Source organism: Canis lupus, chromosome 8 (genome assembly GCF_003254725.2).
Source record: "Canis lupus dingo isolate Sandy chromosome 8, ASM325472v2, whole genome shotgun sequence".
Lineage (NCBI taxonomy): Eukaryota > Metazoa > Chordata > Mammalia > Carnivora > Canidae > Canis > Canis lupus.
This window is the reverse complement of record NC_064250.1, coordinates 44,195,205-44,221,000: the sequence shown is the minus strand read 5'-3', so window position 1 is coordinate 44,221,000 and position 25,796 is coordinate 44,195,205. Positions and strand designations below refer to the sequence as shown.

Genomic DNA, 25,796 nt, shown 5'->3' with positions numbered 1-25,796 from the left:
CACTGAAGCCCAGCCTTGCAGAGTACCACCTGGGGGGCTCACAGTGTCACAGGCTGGAGAGGGGGATCCTCAAGTACCGGGGTCTGGGCAGGTGCAGCTCTCCGGGCCACTGGGCTCTCGAGGCTGGTTCAGTCACCTGCCAGAGCCAGGGAGGGGGTCGGAGAGCCCTTGCTCTGGGCAGAGGTGAAGGGGGTAGTCTAGACATTGCTCCCAAATCCTGTGTAGGTGTGTGAGTTCTGCTGCTGCTGGCTATGAGTCTTAGCATGTCTCTGGGCCCCCTGGGCCTGACTCCTCACCACCTGGTCACTGTGAGGATAGTGGAGAAAGGTGAGTTCACAAAGCGCCTGCCGCCTGGGGGCCTCAGTAAGGGTAGCTGCCACAAAGAAGGTGGATGTGACGGGGTACCATCTCCGGAGAACGGTCCAGGCCCACTGCTCCCCAAACCTGCCCCACCCTGCCCAGGTAAGAGGATGTGGCTGTGTCAGCATTGTTGACCCAAGAGGACGGTGACCAAGATAGGGCGCCCAGGCTCTGCCAAGCATCCCTGAAGCCCGCGCGCGCGCGTGTGTGCGCGGGGTATCCCTGCCACCTCTGAGAAGCCCTTCCTGTCCCTTGCAGGATTCAGCCCACTCTCCCACTCACTTCGTTACCACTACACTGGGGGTTCCCGGCACGCCGGCCTCTGTGCCCTCGACCTGGGGGCTGTCCCCACCCTGCACTGCAGCTTCTTCTCAACCCCGAGTCTTGCTGAAATGTCCTCTCCTCAGGAGATCCTCCCTGACACAAGGCGTCTTCTGTTGGCTGCTTTTCTCATTTGTCCTCTGTCCCCTCCACTGGACTGAGTTCTGTAAGGATCTCACCCACCCATCCTGCTCCCTGCTGCAACCCCAGCTCCAAGCCCGAGCCAATTTGCTCTCCACCCAGTGGAGCACCAGTCACCCGACTGCAGTCTTCACATTCCCCCAAGACCCTGTCACAGCCCTCGGGCACCCTTTCCCTCACCTCGGCCCCATCCCCATGCGGGTAGCCATGCCTCTCACTCTGCATCAGGCAAGCCCAGAACTGTGTGTGGTCCTGCTGAAGGGGACTGTCTTGATGAGGGCTAGCCATATCTGTGGGCCTGAAACTCCACCATTAGCACTCATCCCCCTGGCTTGTCCCAAACGGTCACTGGATATCTGCCTATCTGGGCTGGGACCCGGGCTAGGCGCTGGGAACACAGGGTTAATCTGACTTGGAAAACTCCCAGTCTGAGAACAGGGATGCACAAGGCAGGGGACACAGCCAATCACAGCAGGTGAGGCCTGCTATGATGGATGAGGCAAAGAAACAGGGGTTGGGGGACATGTGACCCCTGGCTCAGTGGCTCCCAGTCACACTTGGGTAGGGGAATTTGAGCAAGCGGTGGTGGCCAAAAGGCCAGCAGCCACCTGCTCCTCCGACTCCCACCCAGCAGCCCTGCCAGGCCATCTCCATGTCCCTTCTCCTGGGCCGTGGGGCAAGAGCCACTTCCCACTCCTGGCATGGCTGCTCCCTCAGGCCCAGTCTGCTCCTCTCTATTCCAGGCTGTGTGTGTGTGAGGCAGTCAGAGCCCTCAGGGCACTTCCAAAACATGCACGTCTGCCACTGCCCCAGGTCTGGCATCTGTCTTGCCCTCTGAGGTTCACATGCTTCCTTCTCTGCCCGGTGGGGGCTGGGGGCGCTGGAGATCCAGCATGGAGGATGCCCATCTCAGAGTCCCAGGCCTCTCTGAACTGAGAGTCAGAGCCCTGGGTTCTGCTTGCCGTGTGACCTTGGCCAAGTCACTGTCCTTCTCTGGACCTCAGTGCCCTCATTTGTGGAGTGCGGGTGGACTCACACTAGGGATTTATGCTTTCTGCACCCTGCACTTCAGTGACGGAGCCATATCGGACTTTAAGCACACAGGAAAAATTGCTCATTTGTTCATTCTACAAATTCATGCTCCATGTTTTTCAGGTGCCAGCCGAATGAATATGGTCATTTTACAGTGGTCATGCTTCAAAGATTAGAACAAAAGATTGATTCCAACACAAAGGTTTTCAGAAGTGTAGGAGATAGACAATTGATGGCTCCCTAGATGGTTTGCAGCTTCAGTAGTTTAGTTACTGATGAAAATCCCACCAAAATCTCCAATTTGAGCCATTTACGGCTCTTGGTGAGTAAACATTTGTTTTGAGGTTATAAAACACTTTTTTTCTGGCTAGGAGGTAGATTGTTCATGTTCTTTGTTTCCTTTCTGGTATGAGGAGAAAAAGAGATCAGTACTCAAATGCTGCTTATTTTTGTAAATAAAAATTGACAGGACTGGGGGGGAAGCCTTTGAGTCCTTTAGGAGAGATTATCATCCCAGTAGTTTCCTAGGAGTATTCACTATGTCTCATTACAACATCCTTTCATATATAAGGTGACACGGTGCCAGACTATGAATTCTGTATATTATTCAACAAAATACATTGCATAGCAACTTTTCTCTTTTCCTCTCTTGATTAGCTCCAAAGTGGAAAAGAAGATATGTCATACCAACTTGAGGGCGCCTGGGTGGCTCAGTCAGTTAAGCGTCTGCCTTCGGCTCGGGTTGTGATCTCGGGGTTCTGGGATGGAGCCCCTTGTCAGTCTCCCTGCTCACTGGGGAGTCTGCTTCTCCCTCCTCCTGCTCCCCGCTTGTGCTCTCTCTGTGTCTCAAATAAATAAATAAATAAATAAACAAATGAATAAATAAGTAAGTGAGTAAAATCTTTAAAAATACTAATTGTGACTTTAAAGGTCGGTCCCATAGTTGTGGACAACAGGGTGACCCTGGTGCCGCTGGGACCATGGGCCCCCGTGAGCTGGGGAATCCGACACAGACAGGGCATGTGGTCGCCTACAGCCTGACACCCTGTGCACACCTTCCTGTCCTACTTCAACAAAGGCATCCCCAGCATGCGGCACTGCACCTGGTGTCCATCCTGTGTGTGACACCACCATCTGTAGTGTATTGTGTACATGGTGGGGACTGAGGAGTTCTGAGTATTCCCAGAGGAAGACTCCAGTTGCCTATGAAAACGACAAATGAGCCAACTCACTGGGATAAAGATTCTCTGTCTGTGAGAGACCGTTCTCTGTCCACACTGCATCCTAAAGACACCATAAACAGTTTATGAGTCACACACACACACACACACACACACACACACACACAAGCACACACACGAGTCTCTTTAAGCCTTCAGAATCCAGCAGTCTGCAGCCCCGAAGAGGGCTCCTCTCAGAACCGGACCAAGCTGGCATTCCCCTCTAGACTCCATCCCCTTCCAGAGCTTTAATCACTCTAGAAGTGAATTGTATGCTACTTGGACCGAAGGAGATCATGCCTGGAGCAAATGGGGAGAAAAGATGAGTGAAATGTGACATTGGCCACATGATGGCCCAGATTAATTCAGAGCACCTTCCGACCAAGCCTCACTCTGGATCTTTCAATAATCTGTGGATATTTTCTGAATAAAAATAAATAAATAGATAAATAGATAAATAAATAAATAAATAAATAAATTAATTAATTAATTAATTAATTAATTCAAAAAGGGTGTTGCCTGTGTTCTCCTCTAGGATTTTGATGGATTCTTGTCTCACATTTAGATCCTTCATCCATTTTGAGTTTATCTTTGTGTCTGGTGTAAGAGAATGGTCTAGTTTCATTCTTCTGCACGTGGCTGTCCAATTCTCCCAGTACCATTTATTGAAGAGACTGTCCTTTTTTCCAGTGGATAGTCTTTCCTGCTTTGTCAAATATTAGTTGACCATAGAGTTGAGGGCCCATTTCTGGGTTCTCTATTCTGTTCCATTGATTTTGTGTCTGTTTTTGTGCCAGTGTCACAGTGTCTTAATGATCACAGCTTTGTAGTATAACTTAAACTCTGGCACTGTGATGCCCCCGGCTCTGGTTTTCTTTCTCAATATTCCCCTGGATGTTCGGGGTCTTTTCTGATTCCACACAAATCTTAAGATGATTTGTTCCAACTCTCTGAAGAAAGTCCATGGTATTTTGATAGGGATTGCACTGAACATGCAAATTGCCCTGAGTAGCATTGGCATCTTCACAATATTAATTCTTCCACTCCATGAGCATGGAATACTGTTCCATCTCTTTGTGTCTTCCTCAATTTCTTTCAGAAGTGTTCTGTAGTTTTTAGGGTATAGATCCTTTACCTCTTTAGTTAGGTTTATTCCTAGATACTTATGCTTTTGGGTTCAATTGTAACACCCTTTCTGAACTTGGCCACTGCAACTTCTTGCAAGATATATCTGTGAAGGCAGGGGAAACAAAAGCAAAAATGAACCACTGGGACTTGATCAAGATAAAAGGCTTCTGCACAACAAAACTAAAAGACAACCAACGGAACCAGAGAAGATATTTGCAAATGACGTATCAGATAAAGGGCTCGCATCCAAGGTCTATAAAAAACTTATTACACTCAACGGCAAAGAAACAAACAATCCAATCATGAAATGGGCAAAAGACAGGAACGGAAATTTCACCAAAGAAGACATACACATGACCAATAAGCACATGAGAAAATGCTCCGCATCCCTTGCCATCAGGGAAATACAAATCAAAACCACAATGAGATACCACCTCACCCCAGTGAGAATGGTGAAAATGAACAAGACAGGAAACAACCAATGTTGGAGGGGATGTGGAGAAAGGGGAACCCTCTTGCACCGTTGGTGGGCATGTGAACTGGTACAGCCACTCTGCAAAACAGTGTGGAGGTTCCTCAAAGAGTTAAAAATAGAGCTACCCTACGACCCAGCAATTGCACTACTAGGGATTTACCCCAAAGATACAGATTCAGTGAAAAGCGGAGACACCTGCACCCCAAAGTTTATAGCAGCAATGTCCGCAATAGCCACACTGTGGAAGGAGCCTCGGTGTCCTTCGAAAGATGAATGGATAAAGAAGATGTGGTCCATGTATACAATGGAATATTACTCAGTCATTAGAAACAACAAATACCCACCATTTGCTTCGACGTGGATGGAACTGGAGGTATTATGCTGAGTGAAGTAAGTCAATTGAGAAGGACAAACGTTATATGGTTTCACTCATATGGGGAATATAAAAAATAGTGAAAGGGATTATAGGGGAAAGGAGAGACCATGAGTGGGAAAAATCAGAGAGGGTGACAGAACATGAGAGACTCCTGACTCTGGGAAACGAACAAGGGGTAGCAGAAGGGGGGAGGTGGGCAGGGGGATGGGGTGACTGGGTGACGGCCACTGAGGGGGGCACTTGACGGAATGAGCACTGGGTGTTATATGCTGGCAAATCAAACTCCAATAAAAAAAATATACAAAAAAAGTAAAATAAAATAAGTTAGATGCCTCCAAGGTACAACAGCGGGACAGGCAAAGGATGTACACTGCCATTCCAAAAGGAAGAAATAGGGAAGAAAGGAGTGACAGATCCCAAGCAAGTCCAGAACCTTAGGGCAAGAGAGTAATCCTCTTTGGCTCCATGCTCCTCTCTCTGGGGATCCCATCCCACCTCCTGGACCCACTAGAGTGGAAGGCCTGCCTTCCAGGTACACCGCGGTAGCGATCCTACCTCCGCAGCCTTGCCAGACAGGGGTGGGACACCCATACCACAGTTCTCCCTGTGCCTATGGCTGTTGTGGGCTGAAACAATGTACGAGTGGCTCTAAAAGTCTGGGGACTGACTTGTTTTATTATACACGCTAACTTTTCTGCTCATGACCTCCATTTACAATTTCTTTCCTAAATCATCGCCAAGTGCACTCAAGTGTTGTAAAGTGTGAGGGAATCTAACTCTCTCCTCAACATTATTTGAAGAAGCTCCCACTGTCCTCTCCAACCTCCGTGTTAATTATGTGTCGATCGCTTATGCCATTTAGTTTGAGAAAGAGAAGCCCTTCCCTCACTGAACTTCCACCAAGTGCACTGATTCTTCCCGTGTGCCTTCTCCAAGAGACCGTGGGACCTTTTGGCCCAGGGACACACTACACACTACTATTCCCAGTGCCTCCCATCTTTTCTCTTCTCTAGGTCCCCTGTGCTCAGACACCCAGCTCACTGAGCACAGCCTCCCCTACTGAGCACATCATTATTATGTAACAGCTTCTCTGCCTCCCCCCCACCCCCACCCCCACCCACCCCCTCTGGGGAGGCCTAGTCCCCAGTCCCTCTCTGCTCTCCTCAGGACTCCACCGCTAGAAAAGTTGCTGTTTCAGGGATCATCTTGCCTACCTCCCGCCTGTTTACATCTTCTGTGGTCACAGGCTCCTTCACTTATGGGGCCTGCCTGGGCCCAGGCCCACTTGACAGGTAATCTCTGGCTGCCTCTGCTCTGGCTACTCCTGTCCCCAGGCTGCTGCTCCCGTGCCCTCCCAGGATGGCGCTTCACTTCCTCTGAAGTCGTGATCCCCAGGAAGGTGTCCCACAGGGTGGGTGGAATGGAGAGACAAGGCCACCTCTCCTATAAGATTCACTTCAGGGGGCAAAGACATGTGGTTCACATGAAAGTTAAGAAGAACCTGCTGCCCAGACATTTTCCTGTGATCACCGATAACGATCAGGGTGCCATGCAGGAGGACTACCCTTTTGTCCCCCGAGACTGCTACTACTACAGCTACCTGGAAGGGGTCCCTGGGTCCATGGGCACGCTGGACACCTGCAATGGGGGTCTGCGTGGCATGCTGCAGGTCGATGACTTCACGTATGAAATAAAACCGCTGGAGGCTTCTTCCACATTTGAGCACGTGGTTTCCCTGCTTGTGACAGAAGGAAGATCATCAGAGGCTCAAAAGTGTAAGATTGGAGAGCAAGATACAGATCAAGCATATGAGGAGGCAATGCTTGCTGGAACTCCTAGAGCAGGCCCAGTGTATTTGTGGCAGTCACATAGGAAATTTTTAAAAATTCACTACACAATTTCTCACTCTTTATATTTGATGAGGCCTAATATAACACAGGCAATAGAGGGTGTGGTAATGATAAACAGCATACTTCACACAATTTACCAACAATCTCTTATAAATGTCTATGTACGTCTTTTGTGCATATGGAATGATCGGGATCATGTAGAAATAACAAAGAAAAAATCAGCATATTCTGCTGTAGAAGACTTTGGCTTGTGGAAATATTATGGATTTTTCTCTAAGATTGAACATGATACTTCCCTACTTCTTACAGGACATAAGATTGTAGGAAGTATATACTTTGCCCACCATGGTGGAACATGCAACCCCAACTGGGGAGCAATGTTTGTGTATGTAGCAAATTATCACATATTCTTGGCTGGGGGTATTTCAGCACACACCTTAGGTCACAGCTTAAACCTTGTCCATGATGTATTTGGTTGTAAATGTTTTAGAAGAAGCCACTGTGTCATGACTGAACAGCCTGGTTTAATGGATATGTTGAGTAATTGTTCTTATGACAGCCTGCACCGTCGAGTTAGTGGATGGGATCCTTGTATGAGCATACCAAATGTACCATACACCAATTTTCCTTATGTAGCTCCTCGTTGTGGTGACAAGATTAGAAATCAGTTGGAAGAATGTGACTGTGGCTCCCTTAAAGACTGCAATGACAATAAATGTTGTGAGACCAATTGTGCCTTTTCCCTTGGGAGTGACTGCAGCGAAGGATCCTGTTGCGTTAACTGCAAATATGCTCAACCTGGACTGCTTTGCAGGGACATACTCGGTATTTGTGATCTCCCAGAATACTGTGATGGGACATCGCATAATTGTCCTAATGACGTTTACACCCAGGATGGAACCCCATGTTCAACGTTAGCTGTCTGTGTGAGAGGAAACTGTACTGATCGTGATATGCAGTGTCAATCCCTTTTTGGCTATGGAATAAAAGATGCTGCACCAGCATGCTATGAAAAACTGAACGTATTAGGTGATCGATTTGGGAACTGTGGGGTGAGGGTGGTACGAGGAGGAGGAAAACCTGTTAGATGTGAAGAAGATGATGTTCTTTGTGGAATGCTGCACTGTCGTGATGTTGAAGAAATTCCTGGTGGAGGTGACCATGTTACATTTCGTCACATAGTAGTAACAGGTATTAATCAAGAAAAATGCTTTGGATACGATGCACACCATGGGACAGAGATCCCAGAAATGGGGCTAGTTGTGGATGGGGCAACATGTGGCCCAGGAAAATACTGCTTGAATCAGAATTGTACTTTTTATCAAGACATGGGTTTTGACTGTGATGTCAGTACATGCAATTTCAGAGGGGTGTGTAACAGCAAGAAACACTGTCACTGTATGAGAGGTTGGAAACCCCCAACATGTGAAGAGAAAGGAGCAGGTGGTAGTATAGATAGTGGCCCTCCACCTGACAGAGAATATGGTTTTCGAACCAGAATAATTTTTAGTATACACCAAACAATACTTCTACTGATTATTCGCTTAAGTCTTTTTCTGATTTCAGGCATCACTGGTGCCTCTCATCACTTAGAAGATATAAAAGAGGAGGATGAAGAACAAAAATGACCTAGACGCAAGTGAATACTAACTGGATGTGCCAGATGACGAAAATCATATTGGTAGGACCAGGAGAAATGATCAAGAATCACTCTGATAATTACATAGTCCTTTAGACACTCTGAGGTTGTCATCTTAAAATAAAACGAGTTGGCCATTTAACATGAGGTCGTCTCTTTTAATATATGTAACATTTCCTTTCTAGCCATATTGTTACTATTCCTACCGGGGATAGTAGAGGACTCTTAGATTCATTAGCAAGAGACCAGTAGTACTCTTGTTAGGATGTGGAATCCAGCGTTTCACAAATGATTGGGTAGCAGACCTTGTTTGCATGGGTATGCATCAGATTTAACAAGTTTTTGGACCATCTCCCAATTGGCCATATACTAGATTTCTGTTATTTGTTCATTTTACTGCTCCTGTTAAACAAATGGCACTTAAAGTGACAGTTGGAAGATATGGTAGGATGGTAAGAACTTTTCCGTCAAGGCACATGGGTGCCAACAGATCTACCTACCGCCTGCCAAGTACGGGCTCCTGGACAAAGCCTCAGGCCGTGAGTTTCAAGGTCCATGTTACATTGGGAGATGCAATGCACTTTGCCAGGATTTTGTGGTGATCAGAGGAAAGCACCCAAGAAAGGCCTGGAACACGTTAGGCACTTAATATATGCCATTATTCCCGCTATTCTCATTATTCCTTTTGGGCTATGCTAAACCTGAGGTATTCCAGCAGAATGAGCTTGGCATTGTATCTTTATCACTTTTTTTTTAGAGTTCATTTATTGATTTGAGAGAGACAGTGAAGTGAAATAGAGTGAGTGAAAGAGAGAAAGGGGGGGGCGCACATGCACGAGCAAGGAGGGAGAGGGGCAGAGGGAGAGGGAAAGAAGCAGACTCACCTGCTGAGCAGGGAGTCTGACCCAGGACTCCATCCCAGGATTCTGGAATCATGACCTGAGCTGAAGGCAGACACTTAACTGACTGAGCCCCCCATGTGCCCCCGTTGTGTCTTGATTATAAAACCATCACAGGAGGAACTGTCCATCCCTGACTGATACATCACGGCTTAAGGCCCCTGGCTGTTGGAGTCGTAGGAACTCACATTTCATACCTTAGGAAATGCCTGAGCACAGGCTGTCTGTAAAGTACGAGGCAGAACTGACCGTCTGATACGTGTATGGACAAAACATTTACACAAAAGGGAACAGGAAGAGATCGCTTCAGAAATCGTGCAAGAGAAGAAGAGGGTCCCATAAGGGACGTGTGGTACATTAGTGCTATGGAAATGCCTCAGGCCTCAGATCCAAGTTCTTTCTGAAAGTATGGAGTCCAGGTGAGAATAGCACCAAAGGGTCGAGGAAGGACACAGCAAGAGAGAATCAACAGGAGTGCCACTCTGAGCCATTGTGATCTGTCCGTCTTTTCTAGAGCTCTCTTACCTTCTCGTCCAGGTGGCTTATGTGGTAGAGTGGCCTGGATCTTCATCCACGACAGGTCTGAGCCCCTGTTTACTATGTCCTTGTCAAACATGTGTTTCTGCATTGGCACTTGGCACCAGGATCTACTGTCCGCCAATGAATAAATCACGGGAATAAAAGGCACAGCCTAGGGAATATAGTCAATGATGTTGCAACAGCATTGTGACAGATGGTAGCTTCATTTGTGGCGAGCAGAGCAGGACTTACTGGAAGAAGTGGAATCAACTGTATTGTACACCTGAAAGTAATGTAACACTGTGTGTCAGCTATCTCTAATAAAGAAACATTTTAAACCACAGTGAGATGCCAGGACACAGCCGCTGGGGTGGCAAAAACAAATGTTAAGACTGACAATACCAAGGGCCAAGGAGGATATGAAGCAACCATAGTTCTCCTCTATTGCCGGGGGAGGGCGGGTGGGATGCAAAACTATAGAGGTCATTGGAAAACGGTTTGTCTGTTTCCTACCAAGGTCAGCACACACTGGACTACACACTCAGCGATCCTCCTTCTAAATAGCACTGAGAACATGGGTCCGTACGAAGAACTGCAGGCAGATGCTCACAACAGCTTTGTTCACAATAGCCCCCAAGTGAAAACAACCCAAATGTCCATCAGCGGCGAATGAATCAACCAAGAGTGGTATAGCCACATGATGGACTGCTACTTGGCAGTAAAGAGCAACCAGTTACTGACTCACGCAACAACATGGGGGTGGATCTCAAAATCATGCTGAGTGAACAAAGTCAGATCCAGTAGACTGACTGCAGGACTGTGTGGCTCTATTTCTTATGACATCGGGGGAAAGGCAAAACTGTGGGGACAGAGAACAGATTGGTGGTCGTCAGGGACTGGAGGGAAGGGGCTGACTGCAAAGGGGCACAGGGAAGGTCTTGGGGGCAAAGGGTATGTTCCGTGTCTTGACTGGGGTAGCGGCGTCATGACCGCATACATTTGGCGTATTATAATCTATACCAGTTATACCTCAAGAAATCTCCCTTTAAAAATAACAACTACAACGAAGAGTCTTCCACCTGCAGTGTGACGATGAGAGCTGTTACTCCACATGCCAAGCACCCTGTGGGGATGTTGTTCTAACTGCCAAAGACACCAAGCCCAGTCATATACCTGGAGACTCGGGGAAGCGACCCCAGGCTTGGGCTGCAGACCACTGAACCCACTGTGGGCTGTGTGTCAGCTAGGACTCCACTTATTGCCTGACATGGTACCCTTGTGCAGTGCCCCCACCCCCACAAGGCTGAAGAAGCTGTTCATTCACTCTGCTCTTCCTTTCCTGGTAAGAGGGAAAATTTCTAGCTGGGAAGTTCTGTCTCGGTGCTCAACAATGCTGGGCTGGGCATGGGATGATGCAGGCAAAATGAAGGGCTCCCTCTCTTCTGGTATGATTGACTGTTCTGGGTGATTTTGTTCCACCGTGTTGCTAAAACGCTCTAAGTGAACTCTAGACATCTGCCAGAGCTGTTTTTGTCTGTGGGTAGCAGTTTAACTGTTGCTCTCTGTGGGGGCATGGGAAGGCTGGGTTTGCTGGAGCCAATTCTTCTCCAGCTCTGAACTTGCCAACGTTTTAGAGCTTCAGACCCCCTTCAAACTATTGGAGACAATGAATGACACCCAGGACCCTGTCCAGGGTGATCCATTGCCATGGGAGTAAGGTCAAGGGCTGGGAGGGGCCGCTCTGGGGCTTACTCAGCCTCTCAAGAAACCCTGGGTTTTGGGAAACGTGATCTAAAGACGACGGTGAAAAAATCAATCCATCCACCCATCCACCCCATCCACCCCATCCACCCATCCACCCCATCCACCCATCCACCCCATCCACCCCATCCACCCGATCCACCCTATCCACCCGATCCACCCCATCCATTCATCCATCCATCCATCCATCCATCCATCCATCCATCCAATCTCTGTGGCCCACGTATGGTGACAATGGTAGCTGCACTTGTCAGAGAGGCATAGCTGTGGTGATGTTTACACTGGCCCACTCACTGTTGTGGACCAGAAACTATGTCACGTGGATGTCAACTATACTCCAGTACAATAATATCAAGTCACTGAAGCCCAGCCTTGCAGAGTACCACCTGGGGGGCTCACAGTGTCACAGGCTGGAGAGGGGGATCCTCAAGTACCGGGGTCTGGGCAGGTGCAGCTCTCCGGGCCACTGGGCTCTCGAGGCTGGTTCAGTCACCTGCCAGAGCCAGGGAGGGGGTCGGAGAGCCCTTGCTCTGGGCAGAGGTGAAGGGGGTAGTCTAGACATTGCTCCCAAATCCTGTGTAGGTGTGTGAGTTCTGCTGCTGCTGGCTATGAGTCTTAGCATGTCTCTGGGCCCCCTGGGCCTGACTCCTCACCACCTGGTCACTGTGAGGATAGTGGAGAAAGGTGAGTTCACAAAGCGCCTGCCGCCTGGGGGCCTCAGTAAGGGTAGCTGCCACAAAGAAGGTGGATGTGACGGGGTACCATCTCCGGAGAACGGTCCAGGCCCACTGCTCCCCAAACCTGCCCCACCCTGCCCAGGTAAGAGGATGTGGCTGTGTCAGCATTGTTGACCCAAGAGGACGGTGACCAAGATAGGGCGCCCAGGCTCTGCCAAGCATCCCTGAAGCCCGCGCGCGCGCGTGTGTGCGCGGGGTATCCCTGCCACCTCTGAGAAGCCCTTCCTGTCCCTTGCAGGATTCAGCCCACTCTCCCACTCACTTCGTTACCACTACACTGGGGGTTCCCGGCACGCCGGCCTCTGTGCCCTCGACCTGGGGGCTGTCCCCACCCTGCACTGCAGCTTCTTCTCAACCCCAAGTCTTGCTGAAATGTCCTCTCCTCAGGAGATCCTCCCTGACACAAAGGCGTCTTCTGTTGGCTGCTTTTCTCATTTGTCCTCTGTCCCCTCCACTGGACTGAGTTCTGTAAGGATCTCACCCACCCATCCTGCTCCCTGCTGCAACCCCAGCTCCAAGCCCGAGCCAATTTGCTCTCCACCCAGTGGAGCACCAGTCACCCGACTGCAGTCTTCACATTCCCCCAAGACCCTGTCACAGCCCTCGGGCACCCTTTCCCTCACCTCGGCCCCATCCCCATGCGGGTAGCCATGCCTCTCACTCTGCATCAGGCAAGCCCAGAACTGTGTGTGGTCCTGCTGAAGGGGACTGTCTTGATGAGGGCTAGCCATATCTGTGGGCCTGAAACTCCACCATTAGCACTCATCCCCCTGGCTTGTCCCAAACGGTCACTGGATATCTGCCTATCTGGGCTGGGACCCGGGCTAGGCGCTGGGAACACAGGGTTAATCTGACTTGGAAAACTCCCAGTCTGAGAACAGGGATGCACAAGGCAGGGGACACAGCCAATCACAGCAGGTGAGGCCTGCTATGATGGATGAGGCAAAGAAACAGGGGTTGGGGGACATGTGACCCCTGGCTCAGTGGCTCCCAGTCACACTTGGGTAGGGGAATTTGAGCAAGCGGTGGTGGCCAAAAGGCCAGCAGCCACCTGCTCCTCCGACTCCCACCCAGCAGCCCTGCCAGGCCATCTCCATGTCCCTTCTCCTGGGCCGTGGGGCAAGAGCCACTTCCCACTCCTGGCATGGCTGCTCCCTCAGGCCCAGTCTGCTCCTCTCTATTCCAGGCTGTGTGTGTGTGAGGCAGTCAGAGCCCTCAGGGCACTTCCAAAACATGCACGTCTGCCACTGCCCCAGGTCTGGCATCTGTCTTGCCCTCTGAGGTTCACATGCTTCCTTCTCTGCCCGGTGGGGGCTGGGGGCGCTGGAGATCCAGCATGGAGGATGCCCATCTCAGAGTCCCAGGCCTCTCTGAACTGAGAGTCAGAGCCCTGGGTTCTGCTTGCCGTGTGACCTTGGCCAAGTCACTGTCCTTCTCTGGACCTCAGTGCCCTCATTTGTGGAGTGCGGGTGGACTCACACTAGGGATTTATGCTTTCTGCACCCTGCACTTCAGTGACGGAGCCATATCGGACTTTAAGCACACAGGAAAAATTGCTCATTTGTTCATTCTACAAATTCATGCTCCATGTTTTTCAGGTGCCAGCCGAATGAATATGGTCATTTTACAGTGGTCATGCTTCAAAGATTAGAACAAAAGATTGATTCCAACACAAAGGTTTTCAGAAGTGTAGGAGATAGACAATTGATGGCTCCCTAGATGGTTTGCAGCTTCAGTAGTTTAGTTACTGATGAAAATCCCACCAAAATCTCCAATTTGAGCCATTTACGGCTCTTGGTGAGTAAACATTTGTTTTGAGGTTATAAAACACTTTTTTTCTGGCTAGGAGGTAGATTGTTCATGTTCTTTGTTTCCTTTCTGGTATGAGGAGAAAAAGAGATCAGTACTCAAATGCTGCTTATTTTTGTAAATAAAAATTGACAGGACTGGGGGGGAAGCCTTTGAGTCCTTTAGGAGAGATTATCATCCCAGTAGTTTCCTAGGAGTATTCACTATGTCTCATTACAACATCCTTTCATATATAAGGTGACACGGTGCCAGACTATGAATTCTGTATATTATTCAACAAAATACATTGCATAGCAACTTTTCTCTTTTCCTCTCTTGATTAGCTCCAAAGTGGAAAAGAAGATATGTCATACCAACTTGAGGGCGCCTGGGTGGCTCAGTCAGTTAAGCGTCTGCCTTCGGCTCGGGTTGTGATCTCGGGGTTCTGGGATGGAGCCCCTTGTCAGTCTCCCTGCTCACTGGGGAGTCTGCTTCTCCCTCCTCCTGCTCCCCGCTTGTGCTCTCTCTGTGTCTCAAATAAATAAATAAATAAATAAACAAATGAATAAATAAGTAAGTGAGTAAAATCTTTAAAAATACTAATTGTGACTTTAAAGGTCGGTCCCATAGTTGTGGACAACAGGGTGACCCTGGTGCCGCTGGGACCATGGGCCCCCGTGAGCTGGGGAATCCGACACAGACAGGGCATGTGGTCGCCTACAGCCTGACACCCTGTGCACACCTTCCTGTCCTACTTCAACAAAGGCATCCCCAGCATGCGGCACTGCACCTGGTGTCCATCCTGTGTGTGACACCACCATCTGTAGTGTATTGTGTACATGGTGGGGACTGAGGAGTTCTGAGTATTCCCAGAGGAAGACTCCAGTTGCCTATGAAAACGACAAATGAGCCAACTCACTGGGATAAAGATTCTCTGTCTGTGAGAGACCGTTCTCTGTCCACACTGCATCCTAAAGACACCATAAACAGTTTATGAGTCACACACACACACACACACACACACACACAAGCACACACACGAGTCTCTTTAAGCCTTCAGAATCCAGCAGTCTGCAGCCCCGAAGAGGGCTCCTCTCAGAACCGGACCAAGCTGGCATTCCCCTCTAGACTCCATCCCCTTCCAGAGCTTTAATCACTCTAGAAGTGAATTGTATGCTACTTGGACCGAAGGAGATCATGCCTGGAGCAAATGGGGAGAAAAGATGAGTGAAATGTGACATTGGCCACATGATGGCCCAGATTAATTCAGAGCACCTTCCGACCAAGCCTCACTCTGGATCTTTCAATAATCTGTGGATATTTTCTGAATAAAAATAAATAAATAGATAAATAGATAAATAAATAAATAAATAAATAAATAAATTAATTAATTAATTCAAAAAGGGTGTTGCCTGTGTTCTCCTCTAGGATTTTGATGGATTCTTGTCTCACATTTAGATCCTTCATCCATTTTGAGTTTATCTTTGTGTCTGGTGTAAGAGAATGGTCTAGTTTCATTCTTCTGCACGTGGCTGTCCAATTCTCCCAGTACCATTTATTGAAGAGACTGTCCTTTTTCCAGTGGATAGTCTTTCCTGCTTTGTCAAATATTAGTTGACCATAGAGTTGAGGGCCCATTTCTGGGTTCTCTATTCTGTTCCATTGATTTTGTGTCTGTTTTTGTGCCAGTGTCACAGTGTCTTAATGATCACAGCTTTGTAGTATAACTTAAACTCTGGCACTGTGATGCCCCCGGCTCTGGTTTTCTTTCTCAATATTCCCCTGGATGTTCGGGGTCTTTTCTGATTCCACACAAATCTTAAGATGATTTGTTCCAACTCTCTGAAGAAAGTCCATGGTATTTTGATAGGGATTGCACTGAACATGCAAATTGCCCTGAGTAGCATTGGCATCTTCACAATATTAATTCTTCCACTCCATGAGCATGGAATACTGTTCCATCTCTTTGTGTCTTCCTCAATTTCTTTCAGAAGTGTTCTGTAGTTTTTAGGGTATAGATCCTTTACCTCTTTAGTTAGGTTTATTCCTAGATACTTATGCTTTTGGGTTCAATTGTAACACCCTTTCTGAACTTGGCCACTGCAACTTCTTGCAAGATATATCTGTGAAGGCAGGGGAAACAAAAGCAAAAATGAACCACTGGGACTTGATCAAGATAAAAGGCTTCTGCACAACAAAACTAAAAGACAACCAACGGAACCAGAGAAGATATTTGCAAATGACGTATCAGATAAAGGGCTCGCATCCAAGGTCTATAAAAAACTTATTACACTCAACGGCAAAGAAACAAACAATCCAATCATGAAATGGGCAAAAGACAGGAACGGAAATTTCACCAAAGAAGACATACACATGACCAATAAGCACATGAGAAAATGCTCCGCATCCCTTGCCATCAGGGAAATACAAATCAAAACCACAATGAGATACCACCTCACCCCAGTGAGAATGGTGAAAATGAACAAGACAGGAAACAACCAATGTTGGAGGGGATGTGGAGAAAGGGGAACCCTCTTGCACCGTTGGTGGGCATGTGAACTGGTACAGCCACTCTGCAAAACAGTGTGGAGGTTCCTCAAAGAGTTAAAAATAGAGCTACCCTACGACCCAGCAATTGCACTACTAGGGATTTACCCCAAAGATACAGATTCAGTGAAAAGCGGAGACACCTGCACCCCAAAGTTTATAGCAGCAATGTCCGCAATAGCCACACTGTGGAAGGAGCCTCGGTGTCCTTCGAAAGATGAATGGATAAAGAAGATGTGGTCCATGTATACAATGGAATATTACTCAGTCATTAGAAACAACAAATACCCACCATTTGCTTCGACGTGGATGGAACTGGAGGTATTATGCTGAGTGAAGTAAGTCAATTGAGAAGGACAAACGTTATATGGTTTCACTCATATGGGGAATATAAAAAATAGTGAAAGGGATTATAGGGGAAAGGAGAGACCATGAGTGGGAAAAATCAGAGAGGGTGACAGAACATGAGAGACTCCTGACTCTGGGAAACGAACAAGGGGTAGCAGAAGGGGGGAGGTGGGCAGGGGGATGGGGTGACTGGGTGACGGCCACTGAGGGGGGCACTTGACGGAATGAGCACTGGGTGTTATATGCTGGCAAATCAAACTCCAATAAAAAAAATATACAAAAAAAGTAAAATAAAATAAGTTAGATGCCTCCAAGGTACAACAGCGGGACAGGCAAAGGATGTACACTGCCATTCCAAAAGGAAGAAATAGGGAAGAAAGGAGTGACAGATCCCAAGCAAGTCCAGAACCTTAGGGCAAGAGAGTAATCCTCTTTGGCTCCATGCTCCTCTCTCTGGGGATCCCATCCCACCTCCTGGACCCACTAGAGTGGAAGGCCTGCCTTCCAGGTACACCGCGGTAGCGATCCTACCTCCGCAGCCTTGCCAGACAGGGGTGGGACACCCATACCACAGTTCTCCCTGTGCCTATGGCTGTTGTGGGCTGAAACAATGTACGAGTGGCTCTAAAAGTCTGGGGACTGACTTGTTTTATTATACACGCTAACTTTTCTGCTCATGACCTCCATTTACAATTTCTTTCCATCAATCATCGCCAAGTGCACTCAAGTGTTGTAAAGTGTGAGGGAATCTAATTCTCTCCTCAACATTATTTGAAGAAGCTCCCACTGTCCTCTCCAACCTCCGTGTTAATTATGTGTCGATCGCTTATGCCATTTAGTTTGAGAAAGAGAAGCCCTTCCCTCACTGAACTTCCACCAAGTGCACTGATTCTTCCCGTGTGCCTTCTCCAAGAGACCGTGGGACCTTTTGGCCCAGGGACACACTACACACTACTATTCCCAGTGCCTCCCATCTTTTCTCTTCTCTAGGTCCCCTGTGCTCAGACACCCAGCTCACTGAGCACAGCCTCCCCTACTGAGCACATCATTATTATGTAACAGCTTCTCTGCCTCCCCCCCACCCCCACCCCCACCCACCCCCTCTGGGGAGGCCTAGTCCCCAGTCCCTCTCTGCTCTCCTCAGGACTCCACCGCTAGAAAAGTTGCTGTTTCAGGGATCATCTTGCCTACCTCCCGCCTGTTTACATCTTCTGTGGTCACAGGCTCCTTCACTTATGGGGCCTGCCTGGGCCCAGGCCCACTTGACAGGTAATCTCTGGCTGCCTCTGCTCTGGCTACTCCTGTCCCCAGGCTGCTGCTCCCGTGCCCTCCCAGGATGGCGCTTCACTTCCTCTGAAGTCGTGATCCCCAGGAAGGTGTCCCACAGGGTGGGTGGAATGGAGAGACAAGGCCACCTCTCCTATAAGATTCACTTCAGGGGGCAAAGACATGTGGTTCACATGAAAGTTAAGAAGAACCTGCTGCCCAGACATTTTCCTGTGATCACCGATAACGATCAGGGTGCCATGCAGGAGGACTACCCTTTTGTCCCCCGAGACTGCTACTACTACAGCTACCTGGAAGGGGTCCCTGGGTCCATGGGCACGCTGGACACCTGCAATGGGGGTCTGCGTGGCATGCTGCAGGTCGATGACTTCACGTATGAAATAAAACCGCTGGAGGCTTCTTCCACATTTGAGCACGTGGTTTCCCTGCTTGTGACAGAAGGAAGATCATCAGAGGCTCAAAAGTGTAAGATTGGAGAGCAAGATACAGATCAAGCATATGAGGAGGCAATGCTTGCTGGAACTCCTAGAGCAGGCCCAGTGTATTTGTGGCAGTCACATAGGAAATTTTTAAAAATTCACTACACAATTTCTCACTCTTTATATTTGATGAGGCCTAATATAACACAGGCAATAGAGGGTGTGGTAATGATAAACAGCATACTTCACACAATTTACCAACAATCTCTTATAAATGTCTATATACGTCTTTTGTGCATATGGAATGATCGGGATCATGTAGAAATAACAAAGAAAAAATCAGCATATTCTGCTGTAGAAGACTTTGGCTTGTGGAAATATTATGGATTTTTCTATAAGATTGAACATGATACTTCCCTACTTCTTACAGGACATAAGATTGTAGGAAGTATATACTTTGCCCACCATGGTGGAACATGCAACCCCAACTGGGGAGCAATGTTTGTGTATGTAGCAAATTATCACATATTCTTGGCTGGGGGTATTTCAGCACACACCTTAGGTCACAGCTTAAACCTTGTCCATGATGTATTTGGTTGTAAATGTTTTAGAAGAAGCCACTGTGTCATGACTGAACAGCCTGGTTTAATGGATATGTTGAGTAATTGTTCTTATGACAGCCTGCACCGTCGAGTTAGTGGATGGGATCCTTGTATGAGCATACCAAATGTACCATACACCAATTTTCCTTATGTAGCTCCTCGTTGTGGTGACAAGATTAGAAATCAGTTGGAAGAATGTGACTGTGGCTCCCTTAAAGACTGCAATGACAATAAATGTTGTGAGACCAATTGTGCCTTTTCCCTTGGGAGTGACTGCAGCGAAGGATCCTGTTGCGTTAACTGCAAATATGCTCAACCTGGACTGCTTTGCAGGGACATACTCGGTATTTGTGATCTCCCAGAATACTGTGATGGGACATCGCATAATTGTCCTAATGACGTTTACACCCAGGATGGAACCCCATGTTCAACGTTAGCTGTCTGTGTGAGAGGAAACTGTACTGATCGTGATATGCAGTGTCAATCCCTTTTTGGCTATGGAATAAAAGATGCTGCACCAGCATGCTATGAAAAACTGAACGTATTAGGTGATCGATTTGGGAACTGTGGGGTGAGGGTGGTACGAGGAGGAGGAAAACCTGTTAGATGTGAAGAAGATGATGTTCTTTGTGGAATGCTGCACTGTCGTGATGTTCAAGAAATTCCTGGTGGAGGTGACCATGTTACATTTCGTCACATAATAGTAACAGGTATTAATCAAGAAAAATGCTTTGGATACGATGCACACCATGGGACAGAGATCCCAGAAATGGGGCTAGTTGTGGATGGGGCAACATGTGGCCCAGGAAAATACTGCTTGAATCAGAATTGTACTTTTTATCAAGACATGGGTTTTGACTGTGATGTGAGTACATGCAATTTCAGAGGGGTGTGTAACAGCAAGAAACACTGTCACTGTATGAGAGGTTGGAAACCCCCAACATGTGAAGAGAAAGGAGCAGGTGGTAGTATAGATAGTGGCCCTCCACCGGACAGAGAATATGTTCTAAGAGGCAAAGTAACTGTTAGTGTAAACAGGGCACTAGGTTTAATAGTGATTCGTACATTACTTTTCCTGACTGGGTTAATCATTGGACTCTTTTTCCAATTAAAAAAAAGGTACTGAGGAGCACAAAACATAAACCTTCGAAGCATCAATATTTCAGTTAGTTAATACCAGTGATATGCACAAAATGGACAAAATAACATTGACCACTGGAAAAATGATCAATAAAGACTCTTATAATTATACATTCCCGTATTTATCCTGAGCTTGTCACCTTCAAATAAAATATCCCGGCAAAAAAAAAAAAAAAAAAAAAAAAAAGCAACCTGTGTGTTTGTTAAGATGTGGAATCCCGCGTTTTACAAATGATTGGGTAAGCAAACCTTGTTGGCATGGGTACGCACCAGATTTAACAAGTTTTTGGACCATTTCCCAATTGGCCATATAGTAGATTTCTGTTATTTCTTCATTTCACTGCTCCTGTTAAACAAATGGCACTTGAAGTGACAGTTGGAAGATATGATAGGATGGTAAGAACTTTTCTGTCAAGGCACATGGGTGCCAACAGATCTACCTACCGCCTGCCAAGTATGGGCTCTTGGACAAAGCCTCAGGCCGTGAGTTTCAAGGTCCATGTTACATTGGGAGATGCAATGCACTTTGCCAGGATTTTGTGGTGATCAGAAGAAAGCACCCAAGAAGGGCCTGGAACACGTTAGGCACTTAATATATGCCATTATTCTCACTATTCTCATTATTCCTTTTGGGCTATACTAAACCTGAGGTATTCCAGCAGAATGAGTTTGGCATTGTATCTTTATCACTTTTTTTTTTTAGAGTTCATTTATTGATTTGAGAGAGACAGTGAAGTGAAATAGAGTGAGTGAAAGAGAGAAAGGGGGAGGCGCACATGCACGAGCAAGGAGGGAGAGGGGCAGAGGGAGAGGGAAAGAAGCAGACTCACCTGCTGAGCAGGGAGTCTGACCCAGGACTCCATCCCAGGATTCTGGAATCATGACCTGAGCTGAAGGCAGACACTTAACTGGCTGAGCCCCTCATGTGCCCCTGTTGTGTCTTGATTATAAAACCATCACAGGAGGAACTGTCCATCCCTGACTGATACATCACAGCTTAAGGCCCCTGGCTGTTGGAGTTGTAGGAACTCACATTTCATACCTTAGGAAATGCCTGAGCACAGGCTGTCTGTAAAGTACGAGGCAGAACTGACCATCTGATACGTGTACGGACAAAACATTTACACAAAAGTGAACAGTTATACCAGTTATACCTCAAGAAATCTCCCTTTAAAAATAACAACTACAACGAAGAGTCTTCCACCTGCAGTGTGACGATGAGAGCTGTTACTCCACATGCTAAGCACCCTGTGGGGATGTTGTTCTAACTGCCAAAGACACCAAGCCCAGTCATATACCTGGAGACTCGGGGAAGTGACCCCGGGCTTGGGCTGCAGACCACTGAACCCACTGTGGGCTGTGTGTCAGCTAGGACTCCACTTACTGCCTGATGCCCATAAGCTCCCACTCTAACATGATCTATGATGATGCTTTGGAATTCTTAGTATTAATGTCAATGCAGAGACAGTGTCTAAGAATCCAAAGTATTTCTCTATTCCTAGTGTACAGGCTCTCAGGGTAATGGCCATCAGGCTCGTGTAGTCGTGGGACTGGGAGAATTGATAGGTTACCTTGTGTCCCATTATATTGATAGGTCCTTCCTCCTAGGGACACAGCCATATCTATCTGTTCAGTTCATAGGTGTCTGCCTCTGCAAATCATCTTTGCTCCAGGAACTGCACAAGCATCATGATTTTTTATCGTTGCAACCATTCTCAGCCTCCTCCTCTGCCAGTTTTGCCTTCTTCCATTGTAGATGTTACGAAGCGCTCTGTTTGCCTCTCGAGATCTTGTGCTTGTGACCACCACAAAAGTCCCTATAGGTGAATCCCCTTTGCTACCTCTCCAATCTTGACCAGTTTTAGGGTCATTGTGGGTCCCTGGCTGCGGCCACCTGGTCTCTGTTACTTGGAGAGACCTCATTATTGCCTTAGGTGCTAAAAAACAGGGTTCCGTGCTAATCTGTCTTATCATCAGACTGGCCTGTAGAGGAGAGACACAATTGAACTCCTAAGAGGTGATGTTTCTCCTTGCACCAGCAGTTTGGTTGTTTTCCTTTCATTGAGGTATAATTGACCTGTAGCATATTGACCTGTAGCATCATATCCGTTTCAAGTTGGGAGTGTAATTGTTCAACGTGTGTACATATGGCAATAGACACAGCCATAAGTCTAGTTAGCATCTGTCACCATACATTGTTACAGGAAAGCTTTTTCTTGCCATGAGAACTTTGAAGATCTACTCTCTCAATAACTTTCAAATACAGAATGCAGTATTATTAACGATGGTCACCATGCTATACACTACCTCCCCAGGGCTTATTGATGACACGACTGGAAATTTGTGCCTTTTGACGCCCCCCCCCCCCCCCCCACTCCTATATTGCTCACCCCTCTGCCTCTTCCTCTGGTAACCACTGGTCTGTTCTGTCTTTACCAAGTACATTCCGATGGGTCCTCTGGGCTCACATCATATATGCAGGGTAGCATGCCTATCTCTCTTAGCCTTGTTCTGCCAGCAAGCATGGTAAATGAAGCATTTTGACTTTGCCCAGGACAGGCTATTGTTTTCTACCTGCTTCTGAGAGTTCCCCTAGAAGTGCGTGGGCCTCATTCCCTGGGACCATTGTCCTTGCCTCACACGGATTCTTGCATCTACTTTGGTGTGATACCATTCTTCTCAGAGTGGGGCTTGGGACTTATCCAGCCAGATTATGCTAGGTATGGCACAGCAGACCCCATGTGAGGGAGGGCAGCCAGGAGGAGTGGGGACGGTTCCTTGTGGGAAGACAAGCTCTGAGAATTCATATGGTCCTGTGGAGCCCATATTTTCAGGGATATATACCCAGAGGTCACAATCTCCTGTTTAAAACACCTGGTTTCCCTAGCATAATTATATACTTGCTCTGGAGGACTATGGAAAAGTCCCTGCAGCTCTTGGGCCCTCTGATACTGAGATTGCTCCTCAGCTATGATTACTCTTCCATACCAGGAGATAAGGGCCCTTTGGTAAGCAACTAAAGAAGCTTTCTGGCACTTATATATGGCCTTACTGTTTAGTAACCTAGGAGAGTCCCCCAGTTCCCTTTTTTCTTGTTACCTTTGACAGGGCCTCAACACAATTTGGTCATAACCCACCAAATCTGCCATCCTTGGAGACATTACAGCTTGCATGTGGTTCAAATGCCTAATTCATTGCACATGAGAGAGTGTTGCCCTGTCAGGACCTTTCCCGGGTCACCGCTGGTAAATTCCTCAGCGTTAGGCTACCTACCACCTTGTGCCAGGGATTACCTTTTCTTCACATTCTTCTTGGGAGAGAGTCCTCCTTGACAGCTGAGTGTTGACTGAGCATGGCCCTAAGCTCATCTTGCTCTTTTGGCAGATCACTATCAGCACCACTGTCTTTGGAGAAGTGGATGTCAAGACAGGATTAGACCTTCAGGAGGTTCATGGAAGGAAAGTTTGTAAGGATAAAGGGGGAGGAGTTAAGAGTAGACTCAGCGAGCCTTTAATCCACCATACCTCTCATGCTAAAGGAGAGAGAAAGATACGATCGTATTATAAGAGCCTCAGACAACAGAGTAGGTGTGAATCTCGTTTACCCATGCCAGTGGGGAGCCCTTGAGCCACAGCGACCCTTTACAGCCTCCTACTTTGGGCAGCAGTGTGGCCCTGGTTTAGTGCCACCATGCTCAAACATGGGCTGGAGCTTCCCAAAAGAAACATGGCCTGGGGTGAATTTCTTGCAGCCACAAAGGTAAGATAACTGGAGGGTGTCGATGAGCCTTGCTCCCCGTCTCAGATGATTCCCCTGAAGGGTGACCGGAAGTCACAGAACAAGCAACTGCCATATTAAGGAAGGATTTTTCAGGGGGCCACAAAGGGATCTCAATTGGGAAGAAATGTGGCCCACCATTCTTAAGTCCTTTGGGTAAACATTACTTCTGCTCCTACCTTAGTTGCGTATTGCTCCTGTGTTGGTGGAGAAGGCAGTTGGGAGGGGCTTTTGACAGAAGGCAGTTAGGAGTAGCCTTGGCTACTGTAGTGACTCCGTCTCCCTCTGTCAGGGAACCGGTGAGAGGATTCCGCCAGCTGCTAAGGAGATCTGTTGATTCTTCAGCCAAGGGCCAGGAAGAGGACACCATGCATGGCATAAGTCACGAGGAGGACGTGTGCCAGCAATGTTTGTTACCTTGCCTCTGTCTGTCCCCACGCTAATGGATGATCACCATCACATTATCTGCCCTGTTATCAATGGCAGCTCAGCAGACCCTGTATCAGAGAAATGCTGCTAATATTGGAGTACTTCCCTTTCTTCAGGATCTCAGTATCATTTGAGGAAGGAGTGAGGGAATGGGTTCTATGAATACATGTACGATTGCCTTCAGAGTCTTTGCTTGAGGTGATCTTACTTCCACTTCAGTCAGTGAGTCTGGGTCTGAGAACTGGTCTAGGTCTGGACACGGGGGTGAGAGGGTCACAATTTCCCATTGCAGCCACTAACATTGTTCTTGAGAGCTTTTTTGCTTGCACAAATCGTGCTTGCCCTCAGATACTCATCTGTCTCTCTCATAGCAACATGTTCTAGTAGACATCTTCCCCTGTGGCTGAAAGGTTACTGGGTGGACATTCCAATTTGAGCAATGTCACATTAATTACAGACACTTTGCCTCCGATGGCTCAATGCTGCCTTGTGGACCCTGACATTCTGGAATCCTGTCATGTCCAGTGAGAGATGGAGTCCAGGTCTGTGGCAGCATCAACCCAGGTCTGCTAGAAGACAGCCACGACAGAGCTGCTCAGGGGTATCAGTGTCCCTTTCACCAGCCGTTCCTTACCAATTCAGTAGAGTACCTCTGGGCCGTCCTAGGAAACATATCCAGCTGGTGGGTTTTATCTTCCAGTGCTTTGGTGGTGTCCTTACTCACTTTATTTTTTTAATTTTTTAAAAGATTTTATTTATTTATTCATGAGAGACAGAGAGAGAGACAGAGAGAGAGAGAGGCAGAGACACAGGCAGAGGGAGAAGCAGGCTCCATGCAGGGAGCCCGATGTGGGACTCAATCCTGGGTTTCCAGGATCAGGCCCTGGGCTGAAGGTGGTGCTAAACTGCTGAGCCACCCGGGCTGCCCAGTCATTGCTCACTTTAGCTAAAAGTTGGAACAAATTTCTCAGCATTGTATAGAAGCTGCCTTTAATATGTGC

The 25,796-nt window shown here is 47.6% G+C and overlaps 1 protein-coding gene and 3 long non-coding RNA genes across 38 annotated transcripts in view; 3 read left to right on the top strand and 1 right to left on the bottom strand.

The window, feature by feature from the left end:
• The window catches only part of LOC112657802 (nucleoside diphosphate-linked moiety X motif 6-like), an 84,666-nt gene that overhangs the window by 33,452 nt on the left and 25,418 nt on the right, over positions 1-25,796 (bottom strand). For 13 of the 35 annotated variants that reach the window (XR_007412415.1, XR_007412417.1, XR_007412419.1 and 10 more), the window contains exons 3-8: positions 20,860-20,935; positions 18,719-18,853; positions 14,621-14,772; positions 9,967-10,243; positions 6,654-6,788; positions 2,542-2,693 (exon numbers count right to left, since the gene is read on the bottom strand). The exons of 8 other annotated variants lie outside the window; for them this stretch is intronic. Coding sequence is in view for 4 of the 27 variants with exons in the window: in XM_049113305.1 (XP_048969262.1) it covers positions 18,719-18,856 (138 nt within the window). In the remaining 23 variants the exon portion in view is untranslated. Of the gene's footprint in view, positions 1-2,439; positions 2,694-4,290; positions 4,306-6,653; positions 6,792-9,966; positions 10,244-14,620; positions 14,773-18,718; positions 18,857-20,048; positions 20,799-20,859; positions 20,936-25,796 lie in introns of those variants that run through there. 14 more of the 35 variants (XR_007412424.1, XR_007412425.1, XR_007412423.1 and 11 more) reach the window with 8 other exon arrangements.
• On the top strand, positions 365-2,648 carry LOC112657806 (uncharacterized). Its single transcript, XR_003135320.3, has 3 exons — positions 365-462; positions 1,978-2,176; positions 2,512-2,648. It is a non-coding gene; the product is annotated as an uncharacterized LOC112657806 (long non-coding RNA).
• LOC118355402 (uncharacterized) lies at positions 6,160-8,684 on the top strand. Its single transcript, XR_007412430.1, has 2 exons — positions 6,160-6,345; positions 8,470-8,684. It is a non-coding gene; the product is annotated as an uncharacterized LOC118355402 (long non-coding RNA).
• LOC125755594 (uncharacterized) lies at positions 12,443-14,727 on the top strand. The gene is made up of 3 exons (XR_007412429.1): positions 12,443-12,540; positions 14,057-14,255; positions 14,591-14,727. It is a non-coding gene; the product is annotated as an uncharacterized LOC125755594 (long non-coding RNA).